Consider the following 26,517-nt stretch of genomic DNA (forward strand, 5'->3'; position numbering starts at 1 on the left):
TTAGTATCACCAATACTAATGCTCTAACCCCAATAAAATCCTAAAATAATTACATTGATACAACTCAAATTTGATATGTTTTTTGGCACTAGGATTTGCAAGCACAATTATTCGCAAGCACAATTGTATTGATACAATAAAATTTCCTCATTTCGATGATCCAATTCAACTCCTAGGGTTGGGTAGTAGATTTGTTGGGATCTAGAGCTAGCAAGGTTTAGATTAGGTTGGAGATTTTTCAACCAAAAGAGATCAAATTTGGTTGAAAAAGATTTCACATTTAACCCATGCACACCCTTACGACTAAAAATGTCATATTCAAACCTATTTTCTCCTAAAAGAGACAAAGCAATGATTACTCTAACGATCTTACCACTAAGCTGTATCAATTTGATTGCTAGTAATGGATTTTACTCTCTCTCTCTCTCTCTCTCACACACACACACACACAAACACACAAAATTTACTTGCATTGTGGTATATTATTAAAACATGGAATACTTTGCGGTTTATTTTGGGACAATTACCTCTCTTGTGGTTTGCTTTATAGGACATTTTTACTAATTTTAAATAAATTTAATGATGTTACAAGTGCCAACATATCACATATAGAGAAAGAATTGAAGGAAAAAAAATCGTTTTACTCCCACATTTTTGGTAGTCTCTTTGATTTTTTCCTTCAATTGTTATTTGGGTTTGTGTATGTTTACTATGAATAAGATTTAAGGTAGATTTAAAAAAAAAAAAAAAAATTCAATGGGTGTTGTTAACACTTGTTAAATCATTAAATTCTATTAAAGTTAGCAAAAATGCATCATAAAGCAAACCATTATGGGGTAAGAGCATTCACATCCTATATCTTCGAACTATACTATTCTACTATCTCAAAAACAACTTTAACTATTATACCATTCCATTTTACAATACTCCCAATATCCCAACTTTTATTTTACAATATAATACATTAAAATAATATAAGTTATACAATAAAATAATAAACAAATTATCTATCACTCCTCTCTCTCTCATTCCTATCCTTGCCTCTGTGTCTCTCTCTCTCTCAACCAAACAACCCAATCACCACCTTGCCCACCATACCACCATTACCCACTGCCCACCAAAATCCCACCGGAACCAAAAATCCAAATTAAGGAAAAAAAAAAAAAAAAAAAAAAAACCCAGCAAATACCCACCAAACCCATTAAAAAAAAAAACCAAACAACCTAGTCACAACCACCGTGCCTCCACCATGCCCACCATGCCACCACTGCCCCATTGCCCACCAAAATTCCATCGGAACAAAAACCCATATTAAAAAAAAAAAAAAAAAAGATCAACCCTTATCAAAACCTAGATAGTTGTTGAGCAAAACCTCGACCAAAATCCCACCGGAAAACACACACATAGTTGTTGAGCAAAGCCCAGATCAACCCCGATCAAAACACAACACACAAAACCCAAATATTAAAAAAACACACTTGTTGAGCAAAACCCAAATTAACGCTGATCAAAACACACATCGCACCACCGCCGCTAGATCAATGTTTCCTCCATCGCACCACAACTCACAAAACCCAGCCCGTCTTCACTGAGCTTGAGCAACCCATCATCGGCGAGAATCATAGCCCATCATTGGCGAGCTTGAGCAGCCCACGCCAGAATATGCCCACTGTGACAAAGAGATGTGATGAGAGAGAGAGGCTGTTGTGGAGAAGGAGAGAGGAGATGAAAAACACAGAAAATAAAGAGAGAGAAAAAGTTAGATTCATTTATGGGTGAACAAAAAACTAATATTTTGTTTTACAATTGTGCTATAGTGCCGTCACAAATTTGTGACGATATTGTAGCACAATTGTAAATTTTTTTAGAATACAAGATTGGATAATGGGACCTTTTTGTGTCTTGATGGTAAAATATATCTACATTTGGCATATACCAGGCCGGGTGTGAATGCTCTAAACGTCTTATTATGATATCATAAGTATAATATATTCTGTTTCGTTTTGTTTATATGACACTCTAAAGATCATAAATTCCTTCTTCCTTAAAAAATACACGAAGAGTGTGTTTGACATTAACTTTAAGTTTTAGCTTTTAGTTTTTATGTATAAAACCTCACTTTTTTTCATTTTTTATTATATTTTTAATTTTTTTTTAAAGTACAAGTATATTTTAACATATTTTTAGCAAAAAATTAAATAAATTATTCTTAAATAGACATGAAGTAAGATCATGAGATTAAACCTCTTTCATATGCACATACACAAACAAATCCACTTAAGCACCCGATTTCAAAGGCTAAAATTTTTGAGGCGAGAAATCTACCACGTAGGTCGAAGAAAAAAGTGATGCGAGGATGTACAAGAGGCAACCTTTATACAAAGTAACAGTGATGTATCAAGAGAGGGACTGTGTGTTGGTGATGGGTGGTGACACGGCATAACCATTGGCGATTGACTATTCCATTCCTGAGTCTAACAGGACACATGTTGATCCCTGAGATTGGCGCTTGTTTGGATGGGGACATCCTGGCTCTTCCTCGCCTTTTGTCTTTGGAGTTTGGATGACTCATGACTTGACTATGAATCTATGGTCCCATCTTATTATCAACTTGTCTCTAAAAACTAAAAAGCAGTGTTCCCATCACCAGTGGGAATAAAAATGTCACCCTCACCCGCACCCCATCTCCGAGCTTATAAAAATTTCTCTCTATTTTAAGATAAAAACTTTTTGCTTTTTTTTTTTTAAATTTAGCTAACTACTTGTTCATGTCAGCCATTTCTTCGCTTACGAAGCACCAAACTTTTTATTATTATCACAGTTATCAAGACACAAAATCAATAAAATACTGATTTGGAAAATAAACAATATTCCCCAGAGATAGGAAGCTACTCAAGCAAATCTCCCATTTTAGAGTAGAAATGGGAAGTCTACGTAGGCAGCTTTTAGGGTAATACTTTTTTTTTTGTTTTGTTACCTATTCACCCCTTACCTTATTTTAGGTAGGGGTGTCAATTCGGGTTAGCGTGTCGGGTTCGTGTCGTGTCAAGGTAGGGATATTCGACTAAATGACTCAATCCTAACCCGACCCATTTAATAATCGTGTCATGATCCTTCAACCCTAACCCGACCTGTTAATAAAGCGGGTTGACCTGACCCAACCCATTTGACATGCTTAATAAACAAGTCGTGTTGGGTTGACACGAATGTAACACAACTTATTTCAACCTGCATAATATTAAATATAACATCCATCTAGAAATAATTTTTTTTACATCCCAAAAAGCAGTGCATACACTTCAAGTCTTCAACCCACATTCAAAATAATATAGTTCAACAAAAATATAACATTCATCTAGAAATAAGTTTTTTACACTCCAAAAGAAGTGCATACACTTCAACCCAAATTCAAAATAACAAAGTTTAACAAAAATAAAATAACATAGCTCAACAAAAATATAATATCCTTGGAACTCGCCAAATGCCAAGTATCAATATTGAAAGAATTTGAGCAAACAGTAGACTAATCCTAACTATGACCACAATCACCATCCATAGATTCTTTGTTAATGTCCAAATTCATAACATCTTCCACAAGCTCATCCAATTTCATTTGTGCAAGTTCTATGCCAAAAAAAAAAAAGTATTAGTAGTTCTAGGGTCTGTAAAGTTTCAATTTCCAATTATATCCCTTGTAAATTTTTATAATTACTCACTTTTCTTTTTAAATTTAAAATATATGTTGGATATAAAAGGTATTTGACAAATCTAAAATAAAATAAATATTTATTTGTAATACGAGTTAAACGGGTTGTGTTAAATGTGTCATTTTGGGTTAACACAAATAAATTGACGTGTCAAACGTGTCTATTGCGGGTTACGCGGGTTGACCCGCTTATGACACTTTTCTTATCGTGTCGCTTTCGAGTCAACCTGTTTATGACCCAAACCCATTAAGGCCCAACCCTAACCCGAAAAAACCCGTGTTGGGTTCGTGTCGTGTTCGTGGGTTGGGTCGAACATTGACACCCCTAATTTTAGGTAACTTAACTTGCTACCAATGTTCATAATTTATAAACAATATGATTTTTTTATAAAAACAAAGTTTAGTTATAAAATTGATTGTAACCTGAACATTACTACATATTTTGAAAATCTAACTGTTAAATTGAATATTTTTTACGCTCTTAATATACACGTTAAATTTTGTGTTAATCGGATATTATTTACTATATGATTTACAAGCTTATATTTTATACATAGTTTTAAACTACTAAAACTTGCAATTTAAATAATTTATTAATGATATAGATTTTGATTTTTAATTTTCTAGAAATTTTGCAAGTATAGAAGATATAAGAAAAAGATGTAATTCAATGGTGGATTTATCAAAATTCACCTCCAATAAAAAGATATTGAGTAATGTTGTAGTTTAAAGTTACAACTAATTTTTTAGCTAAATTTTATCCTTCTTATAATTTATATTCAGATGTTATAAATTAATTTGTGGAAAATTATATCCAAAACTTAATTATTAATTTTACATATTTTTTTTGTTAAACTTAATTTTACATCTTATATAGCTAGAACTATGTAGATCTAGCAATACACACATTGTCATGTCATTTAAAATAACGTTATAATTTGTATACCCTCAAGTTTGTAAAATTTAACCCAAATCATGAAATTAGTCAATTTCAAATGAAAATATAATCATTTTTCTTAACCCATTTAATTTTTCTTACTAAAACTTAAAATTATTATTTTTAGAAGAAAAATGAAAACTGAAAATTAATTTAAGTATAAAAATCTAATTGAAAATAATTGGTAGTACATTTTCATATCTGTAAAATTTAGTCCTAATCATGAAATGGATCTCCTTCAAATCGAAAGAATCACTTTCCTTAGTCCATCTAGATTTTCTTACCAAAAATTCAAACTAATTCAAGATTTAATTTTAGTTAAAACTTTAGAGAGATGCTATTTCTATAACATTTTTACAACAAATCACAGGTGGTTAGTTGTTATTGGTTCAAATTTGAAACTAACACTAAGATTACTTTTTTGCCTCAACAATAATAACTAGTAACAATCTGCCACTTAAGATTTGTTGTAAAAATGTTGTAAATATATCATTTCTCAAAACTTTATCATGTTAGAGTATTAGCATTCGGTGATGCAAAATGCATTTTTATCCATTTTAAATTGGACAAAACTTGACTACAAACCTCATTGTAATAAGTTTGTAGCGAAACTCTGTTTTTTTTAGATTTTACTATAGTATCAAATCCACAAAAAGATTCTCACACCCAATAATGCAACATTGTTTAAATTTCTACATTTTGCTATAATAACATATAAAAATAGATGTCCACTCTAATAATGTGCATGTCTTTTTTTTTTTTTTTTTTTTAATTTTTTTTACAAGATAGAATTTCTATTCTAATCTAATCTAAGTGTATATGTGTGTAAAATTTCCTATTGGAGACTTGAACCCTGGCACTTGCCCCCTACACATCACAAGCATTTATACTTATAGAGTGACTACCGCACCAAAGGTGCGCAGTGGTTGTGCATGTCTTAAACACTACTATTATTTAATTTATTTTATTCCACCCTTAATTACTTTAATCTCACAAAACATATAGAAAGAATAAAAAAAATTAAAAACAGTGGTAAGAGAATATAACGAGATATTATTTAGTAATGCAAAGTGCTTCTTTCTTTTGCATTACCGAATGTAAATGCCCTTACAAGTTTTTTTTTTTTTTTTTTTTTTTTTGAGAAGCTCTTACAAGTAATTGGTCATACATTTTCATTTTCTTTCTTAATGAACAAAATAACATGAAGTAGCTTGTGTATATTCTAAAATGATTTTTTTAAAAAAAAAATCATAATTACAAATCCCATATTTTCCTCATTTAACTTACCCTAAGAATCTATTGTAATTATAATAATAATAGCTACGGCAGTGATTTGACTGAACAACTCAAAATTTTTGGTTGGACTTCTCATTCAAGCCTTTTTTTTTTTTTTTTTTTTTTGAAAAGACTTCTCATTCAAGCCTAGCTCCTAAACAAAGCCTAGTTTGAATTCAGGGGGCCATCCCAAATCCACCGAATTTTCGCTATTACTAGTTACTAGTTACTACTACTACTCTTCACGTAAAAACTTTCAAAAGCCACGCTGTCGCCGAATCTCTTCCCTCTGAATTAATATCAGACGGTCTCAATTCCATTATAACCACAACCACCTCACAAAATTCATCCCCTTTCAACCACTCCTTTATTGACACGTGTCCACACTCACATGAATCACACCGCTTCTGATACCTACACCTTTCCTTTTCCTTTACGCACTTTACAATTACGCCCCATGGAAAAGAAAAGAAAAGCTTACAGTCTGCACTGATCGAAAAAATCTTCTAGCAGTAGTAGTGGAATCCATCAGTGCTCTCTCAAACTCAAACTCAAACTCAAACTCAGAAACTCATCTAGGGAAAGAGCTAACATCTTTCTTTCTTTCTTTCTTTTAAACTGTGCGTTTAGTAGTATGATCTAGAAGTTTCTGATCGAAAGAAAGTGATAATGCCAAGACAAAACAGAGGAGGTGGTGTGGATTTGATACCTGGAAAGATCAGAAAGCGAGGCTGCACGTCGTCGGCGTCTTCGTCGTCGTCGATACTCCAAAACTACAGGTTCAAGAGAGCGATACTCGTTGGCAAGAGAGGCGGATCCACTACGCCCGTGCCTACATGGAGGCTCATGAGCTCGTCTCGATCTCCTGCTTCTGCATTGCGCGGTGCCTTGGACTCGCCCAAACCGAGTGGCCTCAGAACCAAGCATCAGCACCAGAACCAATCGCAGCAGCCGCCGCCGCCGCCCGTGTCGGCGAGGAAGCTGGCGGCGACGCTTTGGGAGATGAATGAGATTCCGTCGCCGAGCCCGAGCGTCAGAGAGAGCTCCGACGAGCGGCGGATGAGAAGGAAGGAAGCGATCAGAGGTAGAGAGAGAATCGCTCGGTCCATGCACTCCGGCTCTCTGCCGCCGCATTTGTCCGATCCGTCTCACAGTCCCGTTTCTGAGGTTCGCGATCTTCTTCTCCTTTTGCTTATTTTTGAAAAATTTTGTTATTAAACGCTGCGTTTTGTAGAGAATGGATCGGTCTGGAACTGGAAGTCGTCGGAGACAAACGCCGTCGATTTCTCAGAGACTTAGGCTCACGGATCACCACCACGGCGTCGATGCTCTCAGCAATGCTAGTTTAATGGAGGTACAATCAAGTTTCTTCATATTACTTTGAAATATTAGCGAATTTATTTATTTTATTTGAACTTTTTTTTGGTGAAGCAGATTGAAACTAGATCTCGAGCTCAAACTCCGAGCGCATGTACATCGACGGTTGGAGTGAAAACGCGTTTGAAGGATGTTAGTAATGCTTTAACCACATCGAAAGAGCTACTCAAGATTATCAATCGAGTTTGGGGCCATGAAGATCGGCCTTCGACTAGTATGTCGCTTGTCTCGGCCTTACATGCCGAGTTGGAGAGGGCTAGGTTGCAGGTGAATCAGCTAATCCAGGATCAGAGGTCGGATCAGAACGAGATAAGTTACTTGATCAAGTGTTTTGCGGAGGAGAAGGCGGCGTGGGAGAGTAAAGAGCAGGAAATTGTGGAGGCCGCGATTGAGTCTGTGGCGGGTGAGCTTGAGATGGAGAGGAAGTTGAGGAGACGGTTGGAGAGCTTGAATAAGAAGCTCGGGAGGGAATTGGCGGAGACGAAGGCGTCTCTTGTTAAGGTTGTGAAGGAATTGGAGAGTGAGAAGAGAGCGAGAGAGATTGTGGAACAAGTATGTGATGAATTAGCTAGGGATGTTGGGGAAGATAATATAACTCAAGTGGAGGAGGAAGTGAAGAAAACTCGTAAAGAGGTTGAGGAGGAGAGGGAGATGATGCAATTAGCTGATGTTTTGAGAGAGGGTAAAGTTCAAATGAAACTGGCTGAGGCGAAACATCAGGTTGAGGAGAAGAATTCGGCGGTTGATAAGTTGAGGAATCAACTCGAAGCTTTTTTGGGGACTAAAAGAGGGAAAGAGAGAGGAGGAGGGCGGAATTCTGTAAGTCATCATCATAGGAATGATGACGACATTGCTGCATTGTTAAGTAGAACTCGCTTTAGTTCCTATAATTCAAGTGATGAAAAAGATGAGGATGGAGGAGAAGTAGTGGAAGATGGAGAAGAGTGTGAACAAGTCTCAGCTGAAAGTGATCTTCATTCGATAGAGTTGAATATGGACAACCATAACAAGAGCTATAAGTGGAATCATAATTCCGGATTTGGTCATGATCCAAGAATGGCTCAAATTGAGGAAGAAGAAACCAGAGGAAGGAAGTCTACCTCTGGGAGAGCACCGAGGAGAAGCACTACTTTGCAAAGGAGTATATCCGATGGGGTTGAACTCCATAATTCGGATAGGTTAGATTGGGGGAGATTGTTGGAGATTGAAAAGCAATCTCAGGGAAAAGGGTATGCAGATGAATTGATGCAGGGATATAAATCAGTAAAGGGTCTAAGGGACCAAATGTTGTCTAATTCTGGGATGGTTTCCCCCAGAGTTAGTGCTAGTCCAACACGACAAATGGGGCCGCCTTGGCCTTCCCGTGATCTTGTCAATGCAGCTCAGGAGAGAACAGCTATGGCGCAGGGTGGTTTGAAGTCGAGGCTAGCAGAAACCGGAGGTGTAGGCCACAATGGAAGGAAATCCAGGCGGTGAAAATCACTCTGTTTGTGAACCAATGCTTTTGCTTGCATTCTCCACAGGCACTGGACCTATGATGATGGATGCTGAATGCAGAAGGGGCTAGTTTGGAGGAAGCGCTTACTTGCAAAGCCAAGCCAATCCGAGAAAACTTAACAGATGGTGAAAGGTGTCTTTTTGTTGATTTAAGGTTGCTATCCCTCATAGCAGCTCAAGTAGCAGCAAGCTCAGTTTGCATTAGAATGTTGTCTGTTTGTAGGAATATTTGTGTCTATAGTTTTTCTTTTTGTAGAAAGTTGTACTAATTAAGCGAAGTTTCTCTTAAATACAAATACTTCTAGTATTACTGGGACAGAGTATGCTAGGAGTATTGTGTACTCGCGGCTATTTGTAATATTTCTCGTCCACCTTGAAGGGTATCTATATCTGACTTTTTTGAATTATATGCTAAAGTTTTATTATTTCTGGATGAACGTGAACATTGTTATTAGTTTATTATCATACTAGAAAGAGTAAGAGCACTGCCATATCTCATAACCCAAGTAAAACCCAGTATTTATGAATGCCACCTGAGAGATGGATTCACAGCCTTTTCTAGGATACAAGGAACCAGTATTCACAATACCGCTGAAGAGATGTATTTTTGTTTCGCTCCCCTTTGAGGATTGAAGGGCATCGAAAATGGACCTTTTTGAATTATGCTTAAACTATATTAGTCTTGGATGAAATGCCTAATGAGCAATGTTATTATACTCTGAAGGAGTTAAAAGCACCACAATATCTGGGGAACCAGTATCTTTGAGTAGAACTACTGAGATTTATAGGGGTAAAAAAAAAATCCTTTATTTTTTGAAAGAAACCTACAAAGGCCAAAATCGAAAAAGTAGAAAGCCGGAAAAATATAGGACTAAACATATTCATTAAACTGTGAAAGATAATACATTCCCCGGGCGTACTCTTAAGTTTAAACACCAAAATTGCCCAAGAAGCAATTATACAACATGTTTGATTCTTCAAACGTAATTTGACAAATGGTGACCGCTAGCCAACCTTTGTACATCTTCTAAACATTACAAAAGGTATACAAAAGAGTAAATTAGCTGTTTGGCATGAGGAAGACTAGAAGTTAATTCCAGTAACTCGATTTTTCTACACAACTATGTCACCATCACAGCTCATCAAAAACTTCAGATTTCACTGCAGTTTTGTACTGAATTGGATCGGGTATATCTGAAATCTGATTGACACAGTTTTGTCCAATATTATGCCCAATTCCACTAAAATCTAGCTTTGCTCGAACAATCTCTCCAAGATCTGGAACATCAAGTGTGAAAGGATTTTATCAGATTTGAGAGATAGGTTTGGTCAATCTATCCTCAAGGAAAAAATGCATATACTTTTCAGATTTGGCCGTACCAAAAATGGCCGTTCCCAAACATGTAACAGTCATAAGTATAAATTCTTACCTAGATCAGCTGAGATGAGGGATTCCCCTTGGTAATTAGGTCCTGCCAGAATGGTCCCAGATGGTGATATAATAACACTACCTCCAGCACATATGATTGTATCCATGGATGTATTCCCATTTGAATCTCCAGAAACACATTCTGGTGACTGCAGATAGTCTTTCCTTCTGCAGAATTGGTTTGCAGATAGAACAAAGCAGCCACCTTCTAGGGCAATATGGGTCATTGATGCTCGCCATATCTCCCTTGCTTCGGCTGTAGGCGCACAATATATTTCAATGCCTACATGTGGTGGCAGGAGGATTAAACAAAAGAGTGAAGAACTATGGTGTGTAAGGAGGCTCTTGAATATAAATTATATAAAGAAAGGGAACACAGAACAACAACCCAGTTTAAACCTTAGAGAAACAACTGACTGAGACAGCCAGTTGTTTCACAGTAGAGAAGGCATTAATAACACTAGGTGTTCTCTTAATAAGTAACTATGGCAAAGCAGCAGATAAAAACGGCAAAAGGTATACCTTTAGAATATAATTGAGTTCTTAGAGAAGGCATTCTATTGTCCCAGCAGATAAGGCCACCTATTTTTCCAATTGGAGTCTCATATATATTCAGTGATGATTTCTCTCCCGCCCACCACACTGCACATTCTGATGCCAAAGGCATTACCTTTCGATGTTTTCCAAGATACCGGCCCAAGGAATCAAAAAATAGAATGGCACTAAAGAGTGAGTATCCCACTCTCTCAACTACTCCCATCACCAAGTGAACTTTATATTTACCCGAGATTTTAGCAAGCCTGTCAACCTCAGGACCTGTATAAACAAATTACAGTATAAATATAGCCACAGCAAGAATAGACCTACATTTACTAGTGATTTCTATGAGTTACAAGATAATGTAATAGAGTGAGTAATAGTATAGCTTGAAGCTTGAAATATTGACTAGGCATAAAGTTGTTCAGCCTCTATTAGCAACTGGCAGCACAACTGATTCTTTTTTGGGTAGACAGTAGACACAAACTTAGTTTATGTAAAAATTTTAGATTTAGCATCAATAAATTTTTTTTAAGGTAAAAATAATTTTATTGAAACAAGACTACCTCGTGAAAATAGACATGAAATGGCCTTAGTTTTAGCATCAATGCACGTATGTTCCATCTGTTTCCCTTAATTTGGATGCCTTGCAACTCAATCTTTTCTCAATTCAGTTTGTAGTTTCTCACATGATAATCATCAGTATGTGGTAAGAGAACTGCAATTGTACTTTGTTCAAAAAAATTATTGCAATGAGGCTTTTAGTGTAGGAACTACACTTGAAGTAGGAGAAAAGCAAAGCTAACATACTCTAAAATCTACCTTCATAAGGTCTCCTCAAGCTTCAAAGAAATGAAAGAGATTATTTATTGATCTAAGTGCACAGGAGTGAGTTTGTGTCACACAGAGAGAGAGAGAGACATTGACATATATGGTAGAAAACAAATGAACAAAACAAGATAGATAGATAGTGTAACCACTAACCAGGAGGATACTGTGTACCCTAAATTCCACAAATTTCATGGGTTAGCTGCCTGAACACATGCTTAAGCACATTTGTACAGGGCAACTTACTGGCAGCAGTTCAGAAATGTACACTAAGAATCGCATATCTCATGCAAAACTATATTTGGCATGTAAGCTTTGTGCCAAAGGCAACAATTTCATTTTCATAGAAAGGGATTGCACCTGGCACATCAATAGCTGAGGCAAAGTACATTTGGAACTGCTTGTTTTCCCAGGTTAGATGGGTATCTGTTAAACCCTCAAACATCACTGCATGTGGATAACCACCAACAAATGCTTCTGGAAACACAACTATTTGTGAGCCATATGCAGCTGCACCGGCAATCAGTCTCTCTGCCTTATCTGCTCACAAGAACAGGACAATGATTTAATGGTAACAAGAACAGGAAAATAATTTAACTAAACTTTTTAGCAGATAGACTCCTCAAAAGCACCATTTAGCCATGACTTTTGCCATCTTAAACCGTAATAAAAAATTCAGACAACACATAAAAAGGCATAGAACTAGATTTATTTAGATCACACTAGAATGTCACTGTTTCCCTACTTTAATCAAATGAAGGTAAACTAAAGCATAAAAATTGTGTTCAGCAATATGAAAATCATTGTAATCATGAAATACCATTATATTGCCCCCTTGAAAGCAAGGCAAATACAAGAAAACCCATGATCAGGACATTAAAAAGGAAAAAAAAAAAAAAAAATATATATATATATATATATACACAATAAGGCTAGAGACAATCTCCAACCGCTTGTGGACCAGAAAGTGCATTCTTTAACCAAAAACAAGGGCCCATATATCCATTCTTCTAGCCTCATAGCTTGACTATTAATCTAAAGCAAATTCATGCTCTCTCCAATGCAGTGTAAATAATTCAGTAGAAGATGAAAAAAAAAAAAAAAGAAAAAAAGAAAAAAAAAGAAGAAGAAGCCAATTTCATGACACTATCTAATTTTCATGTATGAATCCCTTAAAACAACCCCAAAAAAGGTTAACAAATCTTCCTATACTTGTTTTTTTCAATGTTTTCCATATTCATTGTGAGTTAAAATCATCCCAAAAAATTGAAGAATAACACCCAAAGTTACAAATTTTTTTTTTTTTTTTTTTAAATAAAATTTTTTTAAAAGCCATGTGGGAAATGTGATAAAGACAAGAACATTAGGTTGGACCATATACCACATCCGGTGGTGGGACATAAAAAAAGAGCAATTAGAATCTTTCAAATCATTCTCTTTGAAAAAGTTCAGGTCCCACAAAATAAAAATTCTAGAAAATCTAAAGATACAGACCAAGATGCTGGTGTATCATAAAAAACCGTAGAAGCCAACATTTTCCCAGCAACCAAACAAGAACAAAACAACAACAAAACAAAAAAAACCCAAAAAAAAAAACAAACCGAAGTGAGTGAGAGAGAGTTACCCAAAGTTGCTGGGGTATCATAGAACACTGTAGAAGCCTGAACCACAGTGGCTCTCACAGTGGGTCTAGGGGAAAGAGTCAAGGCCTTGTGCTCCACCAACCCATCTTCCTCCTTTTTCACAGGCATGTACTTGGACTTGGGTAAAGTTAAACTCGGTGGGACTGAGTTCGACGAGCCAGAGTTACGGCCAGAAAGAACAAGGTCAGGTCGAACCTGACTGAGCAGCCACTGGATGGTCTGGCCATCGGAGCGGTGACCCAACTCCTCAGTCAGTCGGAAGATTCCGGGGCAACAGGTAATGGGTATCCGGACCCGCCTGTGTCGCCCATCTACTTTGGTGTGTCGGTCTCTTGTGCAACGACGCCGTTTTAGCTGTTTTTGTTGCTGTTGCTGTGGTTGAATGATAATTTGTGAATCAGGTGCGTTAAGGTTGTCATCCTCAACGTTGTGTTGGGGTTGTAAGACTAGTTGTACCGACTCTTCAAACTCCATAGATTCATTTGCCAATGTTGTTTGAATGCGGAGAAAGTGAGAAGTGAGAAGTGAGAAGAGGAGGATTTATGGTACTCTCTACTCACTGTGCGTTTCAGTTTTGAGCTTGTCAGCTTTTATTACTACTTTTTACTTTTTACCACCACTTTTTATTGTTCTAAAAAAAAAAAAAAAACTTTTTAGTTTTTACAAAAAAAAAAAGATTATTATGTATGAGTATGAGTATGAGTATGACATTGATTTTCCCAGTTCATCAATTTTTTTTTAGTAGAAATATTCCCAAAAACTTTACTATGTATGACATTAAATAATAGGTTAATTAAAAAGACATTTGGAACAAAGTTGGAGGGCAGTAGAATCTAGTTTGGATTCTTTGAATGTAATTTACTTTATGATAGTTATTGATATGTTTTGATAATTATTGTTTTTATATAGCGAATTATATATTTTAGCATTAAGCATTTTCCATGTGCAACAATATATGAAAGGTGTTGATTCTGTTGATCAAAGTGAACCGAATAGTAGATTTAATAGACCGAAAATAGATTGAATGGATTAAGGTGGACCGAAATAAACTGAATGGACTAAAGGGGACTGAATTAAACTAAGATAGACCAAATAGACTGAAGTGGACCAAAATAGACAAAAGTGAACCAAAGTATACCAAATTGGACTAAATGGGACCAAATGGACCGAATGGATAGAAATGGACTGAATGGACCAAATTGGAGCGAATTGGACTAAGGTGGACCGAAATAGACTGAAGTAGACCGAATAAAACCGAATGGACCCAATAGGACTGAGGTGGTCCGAATAGACAGAAGTGGATCGAAGTGGACCAAATATAATGAATTGGACCGAATTGGACAAAATGGGACCGAAGTGGGCTATTTTAGCCTGAAACGACTTGTAATTTCTACCTTTTTCCTTGAGACTGTTCGAACATGTTGCACACTAGTTTAAAAGGCATCACTTACAAGTTACAAATACAAAATTTGAATTTGGTAAAGCCAAATATAGAGCCTGCCAAAGGTATTGTTCATATAAAATTTTTCTACCAAAAAAGAAAAAGAAAAAGAAAAAGAAAGGTGAACGTACGCATGGGATGTTGCTGCAGGCTTGCAGCTAATACTTATGCCTTTGGTTTTTTGGGCTAGCCAGTAGCCAGACCCTACTATAGTCTTGGGTGTTGGACAGGTTAGTTCTTTGAAGTTTGAAGAAATAAAATTTCAATATTATTATTTTTCCTCTGTTTATGTTTGATGTAATTTTACCTCATAAGAAAAGGATCGCAATCCTAAGTTTGGAAGTTTAAAAAAGGAGGGGGAGTAGAGTAGAGTAGAGGGAGGGAGAGTAATTCAATTATCTTATTTGGAAGTTTTTTAAGGAAGGAGGGGAGGAGTTTGGAGGGGTTTCAACCACCTCTAACCCCTCATTTTTAATTCCCCTAAATTGAAGAGATTTGGAGGGAGAGTAGAGTAAATAAATTATTGACTAGATAAATTTCTCAATTTACCATTTCTAAATTAATAATAGACCAATGTTGCAAGTCCATTTTCAAATAAAGGCAAATTTATCTATTTTAATCATTTCCTCTCCTCTCCATCCTAATTTTTAAAACATCTAAACAAGGAGAAGGGTTAATTACTCCCTTCCCTCTTACTAATTTTAAAAACATCCAAATAAGGTGGAGGGGAACCATTCCCCACTACTCTCCTCCCCTCTACTCTCCTTTACTCTCCTCCATTTCTAAACTTCCAAACAGGCCATTAATGTTTAGCTAGGATTTGTGATATAATGATAACCACACATTTATTACTACTCTTATTATTATATTATCATTATCATGCATGTTTGCCTTCGTACATTGATGTGTCCTAGAGTTCTTCATTTGGAGAAGTAGAAACAAACCCATGTTTCTTGGAAGTCTCAACAACATGGTTTTTTAAGTATGAGGTTGCCACAGCAGCATTAAGTGCTGCACCTATTGGAAGAGCCTCTTCATCAATAAAAAAGTAAGGTGAGTGCAATGGCTGATTTGACTTCAGAGTCTCATTTTGTATCCCAATCACAAAAATTGCAGCAGCTGCTTTTTGTGTGAAAAAACTGAAATCCTCTGCTCCCATGGTCACTGGGAGAAGCTGAACATTGGGTTTCCCAAGTAGGCTCTCACCAACCTTCTTCACATGTTCATACAGTGCTTCATCATTTACCATCACTGGATGAGGCATGTGTCTGCTATCCTCCATGAAGTCCACCATGGCACTGCATCTATGCACATCTGCTTGTGTTTCTATAACCTGTAAGTGGATTATGCATGGTTATCTACTACTTGAGTGGTAATGACAGAAAATTGTAAAGGTCAAATAATGAGTGTTTCACCTCTTTGATCCTTTCCTTAATGTAGGCGAGACCTTCAGTGGTCAAGCTCCTGAAAGTTCCTCCAAACTTCACTGTCTCTGGTATTACATCGTGTCTTTGACCTCCATTTATGAATCCAACAGAAACCACCTATATGATTTAAAAGAATGGATCAAATTTATCGGTTCACTATTGTTGATAAGAATGTGGTACTACAGGCTATTGTTGTCAATCATTAGAATTTGGTTCAAGACATGAGATCTCCAAGTTTGATTCTAACATATAGGTGGCAATATCAGACAAATTTGATTGATTAAATTAGAATAAATTTATATTTTTTAATTAGGAGACAGAGTGGAGATAAGCTAAGAACTCAGTACCACTTGTTATGTAATGCAATAATTTACTGTTTGTCCCAAAAACTAAAGTTCTTAAAAAATTGTGAATTTAATTGTTATTCTACCATTTTGATTATAGATAATGGGCACCATATAATACCCTGGACTGTAGAGGATCGGTTTCTCGAGATACAATCTGTTGGAGGGCAAGGATTGAGAAGGCTGCTGCGAGAATCGGGTCTTTAGTCTCATGAGGGGCAGCTGCGTGTCCACCTTTCCCTTGAATTGTGACTGAGAAGAGCCCAGCACCAGCAAGAATTGGTCCAGGACTGGAGGCAATGACACCAGTGGAAAATGATGGTAAAACATGTATACTCAAGATGGCATAGATGTCATTTAGAGCAGTATCTTGCAACATATGGTAAGCACCAGCATAACTCTCTTCTCCAGGCTGGAAAACTAGTTTCACAGTTCCCTGACAAACATTGGCTTAATCAATTAGCAACCACGAAAGTAGGGAAAAAAAATTCTTTGTTATTGTTATTGTTGCTTATGATTGCAAGATATTAGAATTACCTTCAATTCATCTCTTTTGCTCTGGAGTAACTTGGCTGCTCCAAGTAGCATTGCTACATGGGAATCATGACCACAGGCATGCATCTTGTCTTTGATCTTGCTCTTGTGGTCCCAGTCTACTAATTCCTTTCAAATGGTAACATGTTGATTTCATGGATAAGACACATAATAGATCAGTTGGTTAAATTAATAGCTGCACATAATGGCATCATCAAATAATTATATGGAAATGTTTAGTATAAGTGCTCCAACAATGGGCTAGCCAGCTCCAATTAACCAAAGCAAGGAGCGAGTTCATATGGTTTTGGTCCTTCATGAATCATGATATCTAGGGGCTTTTGTTCAAAATCCATAATGGGACAAGTGTGTGTCACAGAGAAGGTTAATCAGAGTTGCCACCTCATAACTTCGTAAGACAAAACTCCTCTCTAATCCAAGTCCTGCTAAGTCTAACCAGGAAATGGAGTCAACCCGACCTCTAAACAGTGATCTACCTAAATTTGTGGTCAGTGGTTCCCTAAGCTTCTTAAGCTAAAAATATTCTTCTCCCTTAAAGACATTGCATATGATGCTGTTTGTTTCACTATCGTAGTGAAAGATTAAGAATCCAAGGCAAGTGAATCACTGCTTGGTATGCACGCTTTGCCTTATGGCTTAATGTAAAAGCATCCCCATTATCAATAAAGTAGTGCAAGCTAATCTTATTCTCCCAGTCTTGAATACATGAATACTAAAGTTAAGCCAGTGAATCACAATAATACTTGTTTGACAACTTCAAAACCAAAACTTTTACAACAAAATTGTGCACTCAACAAATGCCAAAAAGTTGCTAACTATGCAATTAGAGTTTTTCCTTCTTTTATTTGTCAGCGTGCAATCAGAGTTTGGCAAATGGCTCATTGCAAGGTTGAGAAACACGCCTAAGGACAGCTACATGTGACATGTGAACAAAAACAATAACAACCAAGCCTTAGGTGAGTTTTAAATTCTCAACAGGGTAATCAAGATCGATCACAAGTAAAAGCAAGGAGATAGAAAAGAAATGAAAAAAAAGTGAAATGGGAGAGGGAGAGAGAACCTGCAAGGGGAGAGCATCCATGTCAGCTCTAAGAGCAAAAACTGGTTTACCCCCAGACCCAATAGAAGCCACCACTCCAGTCTTGGCAACAGGCCACTTGTATTCCACTCCCATCTTGTCAAGCTCAGCTCTGATGAGCTCACTTGTCCTGTGTTCCTCAAATCCCAGCTCTGGGTACTCATGGATTCTTCTCCTTAACCCTCTCATCCATTCAAAGAACTCGGGCTTTCTCGCCGATTCCAACAACTCCTGACTCAACAACTTTAGCTCCGAACCATAACCAGCCTCCTTCAATGCCCAAGACTGGAACAAGAATGCTGATAGTAACAACCACCTTGACAAATCCATTGTTTGCAATGTTTGTTGAGAAGTATCGTTGGAAATTTATATAATAACTTTCATTTGCCACTAAAAGAACTCACGTGTGGGTCACATACGAAATTATTGAAGCTCAAATTTGTACTCATGCGTGAGTAAGCACTTCTCTCTCTCTTTTTGCTGAGTATTATTCTTAAAAAAAAAGCAGTTTTACTGGATTGGAACTGTTTTGTCTGCCCTCCTCTGTAAAGTACTTGCTAAACTGCTAATCATGTAGATGAGAAATTTGTTTTTGTTTTTTTTTTTTTTTTTTTTTTTTTTTGAGAAAAAGTTAACTGTCCATTTGGTTGAAGGGATAGAAAAGTGAAAGAATAAAAAATAGTGGGAGGATGGAAAAGTAGAAGGATAAAAAAGATTTTAATTTGCCTACTCTTTATTTGATTGGGAGTAGAAAGAGGAGGATGAATAAAAGGAGTTTGTATAAATTTACGCACATACCCTTGTTAAAAAATGACACCCAAGTAAAACCAAAAAAGTGATAAACAACTATAAAAAATCAATCACCGAAATTTATTAAAAAAATAAAAAGCATGTATAGAAAAAAAAAAAATCACATCTAAACGAAAAAAAAAAAAAAGAAAGCTAAAAAAAGAAAAGAAGAGAATATGAGCACTGGACAAGCTTGCCCAATTAAAAATAGAAAGAAGCAGAAGAAAACACAAAAGAAAGCAAAAGAAAAAAAAGAAAAGAAAAGAATATGAGCACTGGACAAGCCTGTCCAATAAAAAAAAAGTGTGAAGAAGAGGGTATTTTTGTCTAAAAATAATGTCTAATTTCTCTCGTAAGTTTTCTCTTCATTTTGAGGAGAACACTTATTGGTTAATCCGGAAAGAAAACACGTGGGTCCCACCATTTATTTTCTTTTTTTCCCACTCAATCAAATACATTACAAAAAAGTTTTCATTCTCATTTTCTCTTCAAAGTTTTTCATCAACCATATTTCACTTCCAAACAAACACATCCCAAGTGTTGCATGTTAGTTAAGATTAAATGTATATTTTCTTATTTACGTGTCAATAAGGATGAAAATTCTGAAAGGACAAAAGCTTGTAAATCGTACCATACTAGAGGATATGCTGGAATCTAGAAAGGACAGTGAGGGAAAACGTTTCTTCTGAAATGATTCATCACAAAGTAACGGTCACTTCCAAACTGAGCTATGCAGTTGCCATCATCAAATATGTCCAAACATGATATCATCTTCAACAAATTGGTGGTATAGAAAAATCTTCACGCAAGAAATGACTTCCAAGCTGTATACATCCAATGTGATGAACCATGATCTAGTTACCGCAGTGGTCATCACAGTGGGCCTCGGTAAAAAGACCAAAGTTGTGTATATTCAGCGACCCTTAGAAATAAGACATAAGCTCTTAATTGCAACGTAGACTAGATGGACAATGCCAACACAGACTTGTACTTTCTTCCTAGTTCCCCGAGAAAAACATGCTGCACACCAGTGCCACAGGTACTTTAAGCCAAATATAGAGCCCGCCAGAAGTTTTTTGTTTTTAATACCAATGAAAAGAACAAATATGGTGCCCTGCTCTTTGTAGCAAACCTACAAATACAATGAAGCAATGGGTGCTTATAACAGAGAAGAAAACTCGTGCCAACAATCACGTTGTCCAGGTCACAATCTTACATATCCTCCAAGAAAATTTCTTTATTGTCACCAGTCGGAAAATGATATCTTGCACATTCTTGCCAAGAGGTTACTTCCAAAGCTTGAAGAGGTTACTTCCAAAGTCAAATATGCTTAACTAGGTCATAAGTAGGACAATATTATTCAGGAGGGACATATAATATTATTATGGAAAAAACTTAGTTATAGTACTTTAGGTATTGTTTCTTAAGTTACCTTTTTAAAATTTAGCTATATGGCTACTTATCTTAAAAAAATACACTTTCATCTTATGAACATGACAGAATTTTAAAAGGGAAACCTAAGGAACAACACTTAACTCTTGCCCTATTATTATTATTATTATTATTATTGAGAATGGAATTGAATCAAATGGTCCTTTAACCGCCAAAAGCCTTGTACCTATTTCATGAAATACTAGATCTAAAATATAAGAATTTTATTGTTGTAAGCAGAAAAACATATTATGGACGATCATAGTACTAATGGAAATAGACAACAGGGTCAATATGAAAACAAATAACAAAGGGCAAAATGAAAATTTTGAAAGTAAAGAAACAAAGTGAAAATAGTCCCAAACTTTATGTGCCAAAAATGTAATTTAGCCTAGAAATTACATAAGCTTCACAAAACACATCAATTTTTCTAGGAGGTTTAGAAAAGCATCCAAACACTTGCTACAATGATGGCACTAACAATATGTTTTCACCCTTATAAAGGAGCTTTGTTTTTGTGCTTGTGAGATGATATCGTCCAAAAGCAAATTCAATCGGACCAATCCTCTCAGAAACAGCCTCAAAAACTATTTTAAGGAAGCATCTTGCTCATGCCATAAATCTGCTACATTCCTCTCGCTCTCAGTGGGTTTTCCTTAATCATTCCTGGCATTCCCATAGCATTCCTATTGCCATGCTTAGCGCTTGCAGTTCTACCATCTAAACATTACAAAATTCAAAAGAAAAATGACTTATCAAAACACAAGACACTGTCAAAATTAACCATAGGATCTATGTGTTTAAAAAGCTTGCAAACAGATGGAAAACCAGTTTAGTTGAGAATGTTTTAAAGTAATGCTTCAATTTTATTTATGTTTTGAATTCAAATATTACGCACAATATTCTGAAGCCATGAACTTATTCAATCACACAAAAGTAGGTGAAGCCCAAAAATTTCCCATTTAGGACCTCCATCCTGCCTCAACTTTGACACTCAAAACCCATAACAATGCAATAAAGTAATTCTTAAGTTGTCTTTTTTCTGTAAGCCGAGAACCTCAGGGATTATGCTAAAACTCAAGCAAGGTGATATGAGATAACAGCTAAGAGAGTTCTTCTATGGTAGCTATGAGTAACATACCCACTATGATTTTAATCTCAGCCTTTTGCTTAAAGCAATGCTTGAGACACAAATTTTCCTCACAATTTTTTCACAACTTGCTAAGATGGTAAGTTGTGATTATCAATTTCATATGGATCCACCTGTAAATAGGGAGCAAACACTAAATTGATATTGATTATACAATGCTATGCATTAGAGATCATTTATAAGAAACCTAGCCTTATCCTAATGTGATCCTAGCTAGTAGGACTATGTACCTTGTCTTGCAAATACAGTATCTAACATCACCATTAACATCACTTTTACTATGTACTAATGATGTAGGACAACCTAGGCTTCCCACCTAGATTAGTCCCACCGTAGACCTTAGGCTTCCCACCTAAGGTGTTTGAATTCACCACCAAACAAACACAATGAAATCTTTGCAAATAATCTCAATAATAATCATAATTTGTGAATACAAAAGAAATCATCCAGAGCTTTATATGCAGCTTCTAGGAATCACAAAGATAAGGACAAAATCTCCTAAACAAATCTTAAACAATTTCAAATACTAATCTGATAATCCTAAACAAAGGATAATGATGAACAACTAATCCTAACCAAACTCAAATATCAATCCAAACTAAACAAATAACTCCATTACAATCTGAAATTATCCACGAAAAATCTAAAATGAAATTTTGAAATAACTTTTGGTTATGCTCTTGCATTATATATTCCCCTGGTTTAAGAAAACTCGACCTTGAGTTTTGTGGTGATGACTTTGGTGCGTACTACTTCCTTCAAATTAGAAATCACCCTAGGAAGCACTGAGAGTAGAATAACCTTCAATTCCATGACACCATAGAAAACACAAAATCAATGTGTTGAACATGCACAATTTTTTCTTGAACCATAGTATCAACCTTTTGGACTTCATCAACCTCATGGATCATGAAGGGCTCAGTAGCACGTTCATTAGAATCAATCTCCACATCAAGTGCACCCTCTAAATATTCTCTCACTTGTTGAAATTTCTCTTCTTATGTAGACTCTATAATAGGTTCTTCTTGTTGCATGAATGTTGATACATCATCTATTGGCACTTGTACCTCCTTTTCAACATTAGTCTTTCGTGGAACCTGAGCATCCTTTTTCTAAGTAGAAGAGTCTAGCAAAACCTTTATTATTTTTCTTAAGTCTTGAGCTACGGCGATGAGTTCTTGACGGAAGGATGAGGTATTTTCTTTCTGAATACTATCTTTGTGGTGTAGAAAATTCCCCTAAGAGGATTGAGGTTGATGAACATATTTCTCTCTAAGTATTTGTTTCATTTCATTCCAATCAGTTATGGCAGGCTAGCTCCTTCCTTTGCGATGATTCTCGATACTACTATGCCAAAAGTCTCTAGCTCTAATTCTCAATTTCAACCTGGCAAACCTAACCTTATTGGCATCTGGCAGACATATTTGATCAAAGAATTGATCCATCTCATCTAGCCAATTGATGAGGGTCCATGGATCTGGTCGTCCATCAAATATTGGCGCTTCTAAGACTACCACGATTCACAGGAATAGATTTTCAACAATTTGAAATGAACATTTAGTGGACATGATTCCCACGGCTAGAGCAATAAGTGTTGGACCTTGATTGGGCTGGTTTAGTGACCTGGTGCTGCCCTGGACATGGGTCACTTGGCTGAAGCAAAAGAGGTGGACTATGGACTCCTCATGTATCTGCTGGAACATTCTGCTTTTGACTATTTTTTTTTTTTTAAATGACAATATTCAAGAACAACTACAACTTAAAACACTAGAGACGGAAAATTAAGCTACAAGAAACTAAGGCTTCAGAGGAAACTACACAGGTAACACAGAGAAAAAATATCATGGAGGGCAGCGCTGGATTTGTCGGAGAAGAGGCAGCATGGACTCATTATGGCTGTCATCAGTGCTCAAAGGTGGAGATCGGTGCTTGCGAGTAGCGGCATGGAGAGATTGGTGATGGCTTCTTGTATTTCAGACCTGGTAGTGTGGGTTTTGCAGATCTGAATCTGTGGTTTTGTATGGGTTGGATCGAAAATGGGTTTGGGGTGTGAGAGTTGCTGTGACGGGTTATTGATTTTGCTTTGAAGGGAATAGGGTTCTAAGTTTCAGACCCTTGCATTGGGAAGAATGGTGGGAGTATAGGTTTTGTGGCTTTTGTGGTGGAATTTGGGTTCTTTGTTTCTGAGCAGAGATGGCTTGATTGGTGGTAATTGCAAAGATCTTGTGAGACATGCTTGGAGTGTTGATGATTGTGGGTTGTACCCACTGGTTGGTGTGGGTTTGGGCTAGTCAGACATGGTTTTGGGTTGCTGAAAGGGGGTGATCGGGTTGAGCTCTGATACCAAGTTGATGTAGGACAACCTAGGCTTCCCACTTAGATTAGTCCCACCGTAGACCTTAGGCTTCCCACCTAAGGTGTTTGGATTCACCAACAAACAAACACAATGCAATCTTTGCAAATAATCTCAATAATAATAATAATAATAATAATAATCATAGTTTGTGAATACAAAAGAAATCATCCGGAGCTTTATATGCACCTTTTAGGAATCACAAAAATAAGGATAAACTCTCCTAAACAAATCCTAAACAATTTCAAATACTAATTTGATAATCCTAAACAATTTCAAATACTAATCCGATAATCCTAAACAAAGGATAATGATGAACAACTAATCCTAACCAAACTCAAATATCAATCCAAACTAAACAAATAACTACATTACAATCTGAAATTATCCACAGAAAATCTAAAATGAAATATTGAAATAACTTTTGGTTATGCTCCTGCATTAACTAATCTAATCGTAACAGTTATTAGCAATTCTGAAAAAACCTATGAAATTTTTTGTGTAAATAGATTTATCGTTTTCTTTATATTCTTCAAGAAATGATGGAGATTAAAACATCTCAAAATATATGGTTATGAGCATAGTACCTTCAAAAGGCACAAAGGTATATTAGAATCGTTCACAGCTAAAATTGCCACCAGAAAGTCAGAAACACAACATGTTATTGTTGAGGCCTCAACTATTTTCATCGAGTAAACCCCAACTTTATTCCATATATAAACTGAACTTTCCCAACATTCTCAACTACAAATGTGTTTGCCTAAAAAGACTACATTTTGGGGTCTCTGTAAATTTGGTTTTTAGTAAAAATCAATTTTGTCATGTTATTTTCAACTTGAAAAGCTTGGTGGGTCACCATCAATTTGGTCCTTACATTTGATAGCAGTGAAAACAGTCATGCTATTTCAACTCCCAGACAACTTAGAGCCAATTAAGTTTAAAATGACATGACCAAATTGTATGTACCAAAATGATATTTTTGCCTAAAAAAAGAGTACAAATGTGTTTGTGTGTTTTGGCAGGCTATATTAATCAATACTTCAGAGTGCAAAAATTGACAGAAATGTTTACCAAGGGCGTGGTGGTTGTTAATAGTAAACAAAGCTAGCTAGTCGTCGAGAAGCTTCCTGAGGCTCTGTTTGACGAAATCGCTTCGGGCTTTGGCACGAGCTTGTTGGGGTCCTACGTTGGCGTAGGAGAGGTGAATCCCAGCCGCCAAGAGTGAAGCGCCGGTGACAAAGAAGCAGACCGTCACGCCTAGCTGTCTCGGCGTTGGTGGATATGACCACAGCACCATATCTGTACTGTTTTTTGTGAATTCGGAGAACTGTTTGGTTGGGTGAGGAGAGATGGGCTTTTAAAGTCAAAGTGTTGGAACTGTACGAGGTTTGTGATCATTTGATTTTGGACCTTGGACTGGGCCGTGTTTAGCTCAATGCTAATTGCCACTGTTTTCTTTATAATTTGAGTTTTTTTTTTTTTTTTTTTTGGGTCTTCTTTCAAAAAAAAAAAAAAAAAAGTTTTTTTTGGTCTTAGGGTTTTTTTTAGTGTATATTATATATATATTTATATATATATATATATATATAGAGAGAGAGAGAGAGAGAGAGAGAGAGAGAGAGAGAGAGAGAGAGAGAGAGGTGTATTTAACCCATTAACCTAACTTGACTTGACTTGATGAATTTGATGACTTGGTTGGTTTTGCGTGGGTTGGTGGATTGGGTTGTAAATTTTTTTGAAACTTGGGTTGGATAGGACTTGAGTTTGCAAGTTTTTCAAATTAAATAACCTGACTCAATTCTATTTATTAATTTAAAAAAATATATGTATTTTAGAATTTATTAGTTTTAATTATTTTGTACTTTGAAACTTAGTTTTGATAAGATTAGAATAGTAGGCTCAATTTTTCACATTGTAATCATTTGTTGAATAATGAGGTTAAATAGTTGAATGAAAACTCAAAATTTTTTTATTAGGCTTGGCAGAATCATTCCAACTTGATGGCCCAATTTAACCTAACTCAACCCATTTAGTTTGGCTTTTAAAGCAATCATAGATTGGACTGGGTTAGGGATTTCTCAACTCAAGAAGATCGGGTTAAGTTGGATTATTCTGTTTGCATAATTGACCTATACACACCCCTATAATGACCTTTTGTTATAACAATAGAGATGGACTAGGGCAAAACCTCAACCCACACCCCCCCCCCCCCCCTAAAAAAAAACTTTGAAGTGCCAGGAAAAGAAACCTAATTTTTTTTTTTTTTGGGTTCAATTGATCATTATTTTGCTATTACATGGAACACATATAATCCAAGTAAAGCTTGTAATTCATTACACATTACTCATTAAAAATATATGCATTAATGAAAACAAAAAAAATTAGGTATCACAACATTACAAAAAGACATACACAACTAACTTATTGTGTGATCCACACTTCACAAAATAATAACATTATCGTAAAATTTTGTGGCAAAAGTTATAATTTATATATTTGTTAAAAAATATATAGTTTTTGTCAACATTGTTTTTTTCCCTCATTAATTTTTTTTTTGATGTGGCTATACCTTGTTTTGAAAAGGGTTGCAAAATCCGGATTCAGATCCTCTAGATTTCCTAAGGTACTCTACTAGTAAATTTCCTTAAATCTTAACCACTCTTTAATAATTTAATGGTCAAGATTCTACTATGTCAGTATTCCTATTCCACTAACAATAT

At 36.0% G+C, this 26,517-nt stretch overlaps 4 protein-coding genes across 6 annotated transcripts; 1 reads left to right on the top strand and 3 right to left on the bottom strand.

The window, feature by feature from the left end:
• Positions 1-6,358: 6,358 nt before the first annotated feature.
• LOC126692197 (uncharacterized protein At5g41620) lies at positions 6,359-9,225 on the top strand. The gene is made up of 3 exons (XM_050387720.1): positions 6,359-7,085; positions 7,153-7,272; positions 7,353-9,225. The coding sequence occupies exons 1-3, from the start codon at positions 6,588-6,590 to the stop codon at positions 8,769-8,771; spliced, it is 2,037 nt and encodes a 678-aa protein (XP_050243677.1). The 5' UTR covers positions 6,359-6,587; the 3' UTR covers positions 8,772-9,225.
• Positions 9,226-9,656: 431 nt separating this feature from the next.
• On the bottom strand, positions 9,657-13,799 carry LOC126692198 (bifunctional nitrilase/nitrile hydratase NIT4B-like). The gene is made up of 5 exons (XM_050387721.1): positions 13,211-13,799; positions 11,947-12,126; positions 10,744-11,037; positions 10,223-10,504; positions 9,657-10,070 (listed from the first exon to the last, which is right to left on the bottom strand). The coding sequence occupies exons 1-5, from the start codon at positions 13,701-13,703 to the stop codon at positions 9,925-9,927; spliced, it is 1,395 nt and encodes a 464-aa protein (XP_050243678.1). The 5' UTR covers positions 13,704-13,799; the 3' UTR covers positions 9,657-9,924.
• A 1,690-nt stretch (positions 13,800-15,489) lies between these two features.
• On the bottom strand, positions 15,490-20,192 carry LOC126692199 (IAA-amino acid hydrolase ILR1-like). Of its 3 annotated transcripts, XM_050387724.1 has the most exons (7): positions 19,495-20,192; positions 18,057-18,390; positions 17,813-17,908; positions 16,979-17,104; positions 16,563-16,877; positions 16,086-16,214; positions 15,490-16,003 (listed from the first exon to the last, which is right to left on the bottom strand). In XM_050387724.1, exons 2-7 carry the CDS (start codon positions 18,261-18,263, stop codon positions 15,581-15,583), a joined length of 1,296 nt encoding a protein of 431 aa, XP_050243681.1. In that variant the 5' UTR covers positions 18,264-18,390; positions 19,495-20,192; the 3' UTR covers positions 15,490-15,580. The 3 variants fall into 3 exon arrangements, with proteins under 3 accessions (XP_050243681.1, XP_050243679.1, XP_050243680.1); XM_050387722.1 differs by lacking the exon at positions 19,495-20,192 and having other exon boundaries at positions 18,057-18,670; XM_050387723.1 differs by lacking the exons at positions 17,813-17,908; positions 19,495-20,192 and having other exon boundaries at positions 18,057-18,653.
• A 443-nt stretch (positions 20,193-20,635) lies between these two features.
• On the bottom strand, positions 20,636-25,138 carry LOC126692202 (uncharacterized). The gene is made up of 2 exons (XM_050387726.1): positions 24,869-25,138; positions 20,636-21,014 (listed from the first exon to the last, which is right to left on the bottom strand). The coding sequence occupies exon 1, from the start codon at positions 25,092-25,094 to the stop codon at positions 24,906-24,908; it is 189 nt and encodes a 62-aa protein (XP_050243683.1). The 5' UTR covers positions 25,095-25,138; the 3' UTR covers positions 20,636-21,014; positions 24,869-24,905.
• Between the last annotated feature and the right edge of the window lie 1,379 nt (positions 25,139-26,517).

Source organism: Quercus robur, chromosome 7, assembly GCF_932294415.1.
Source record: "Quercus robur chromosome 7, dhQueRobu3.1, whole genome shotgun sequence".
Classification (NCBI taxonomy): domain Eukaryota; kingdom Viridiplantae; phylum Streptophyta; class Magnoliopsida; order Fagales; family Fagaceae; genus Quercus; species Quercus robur.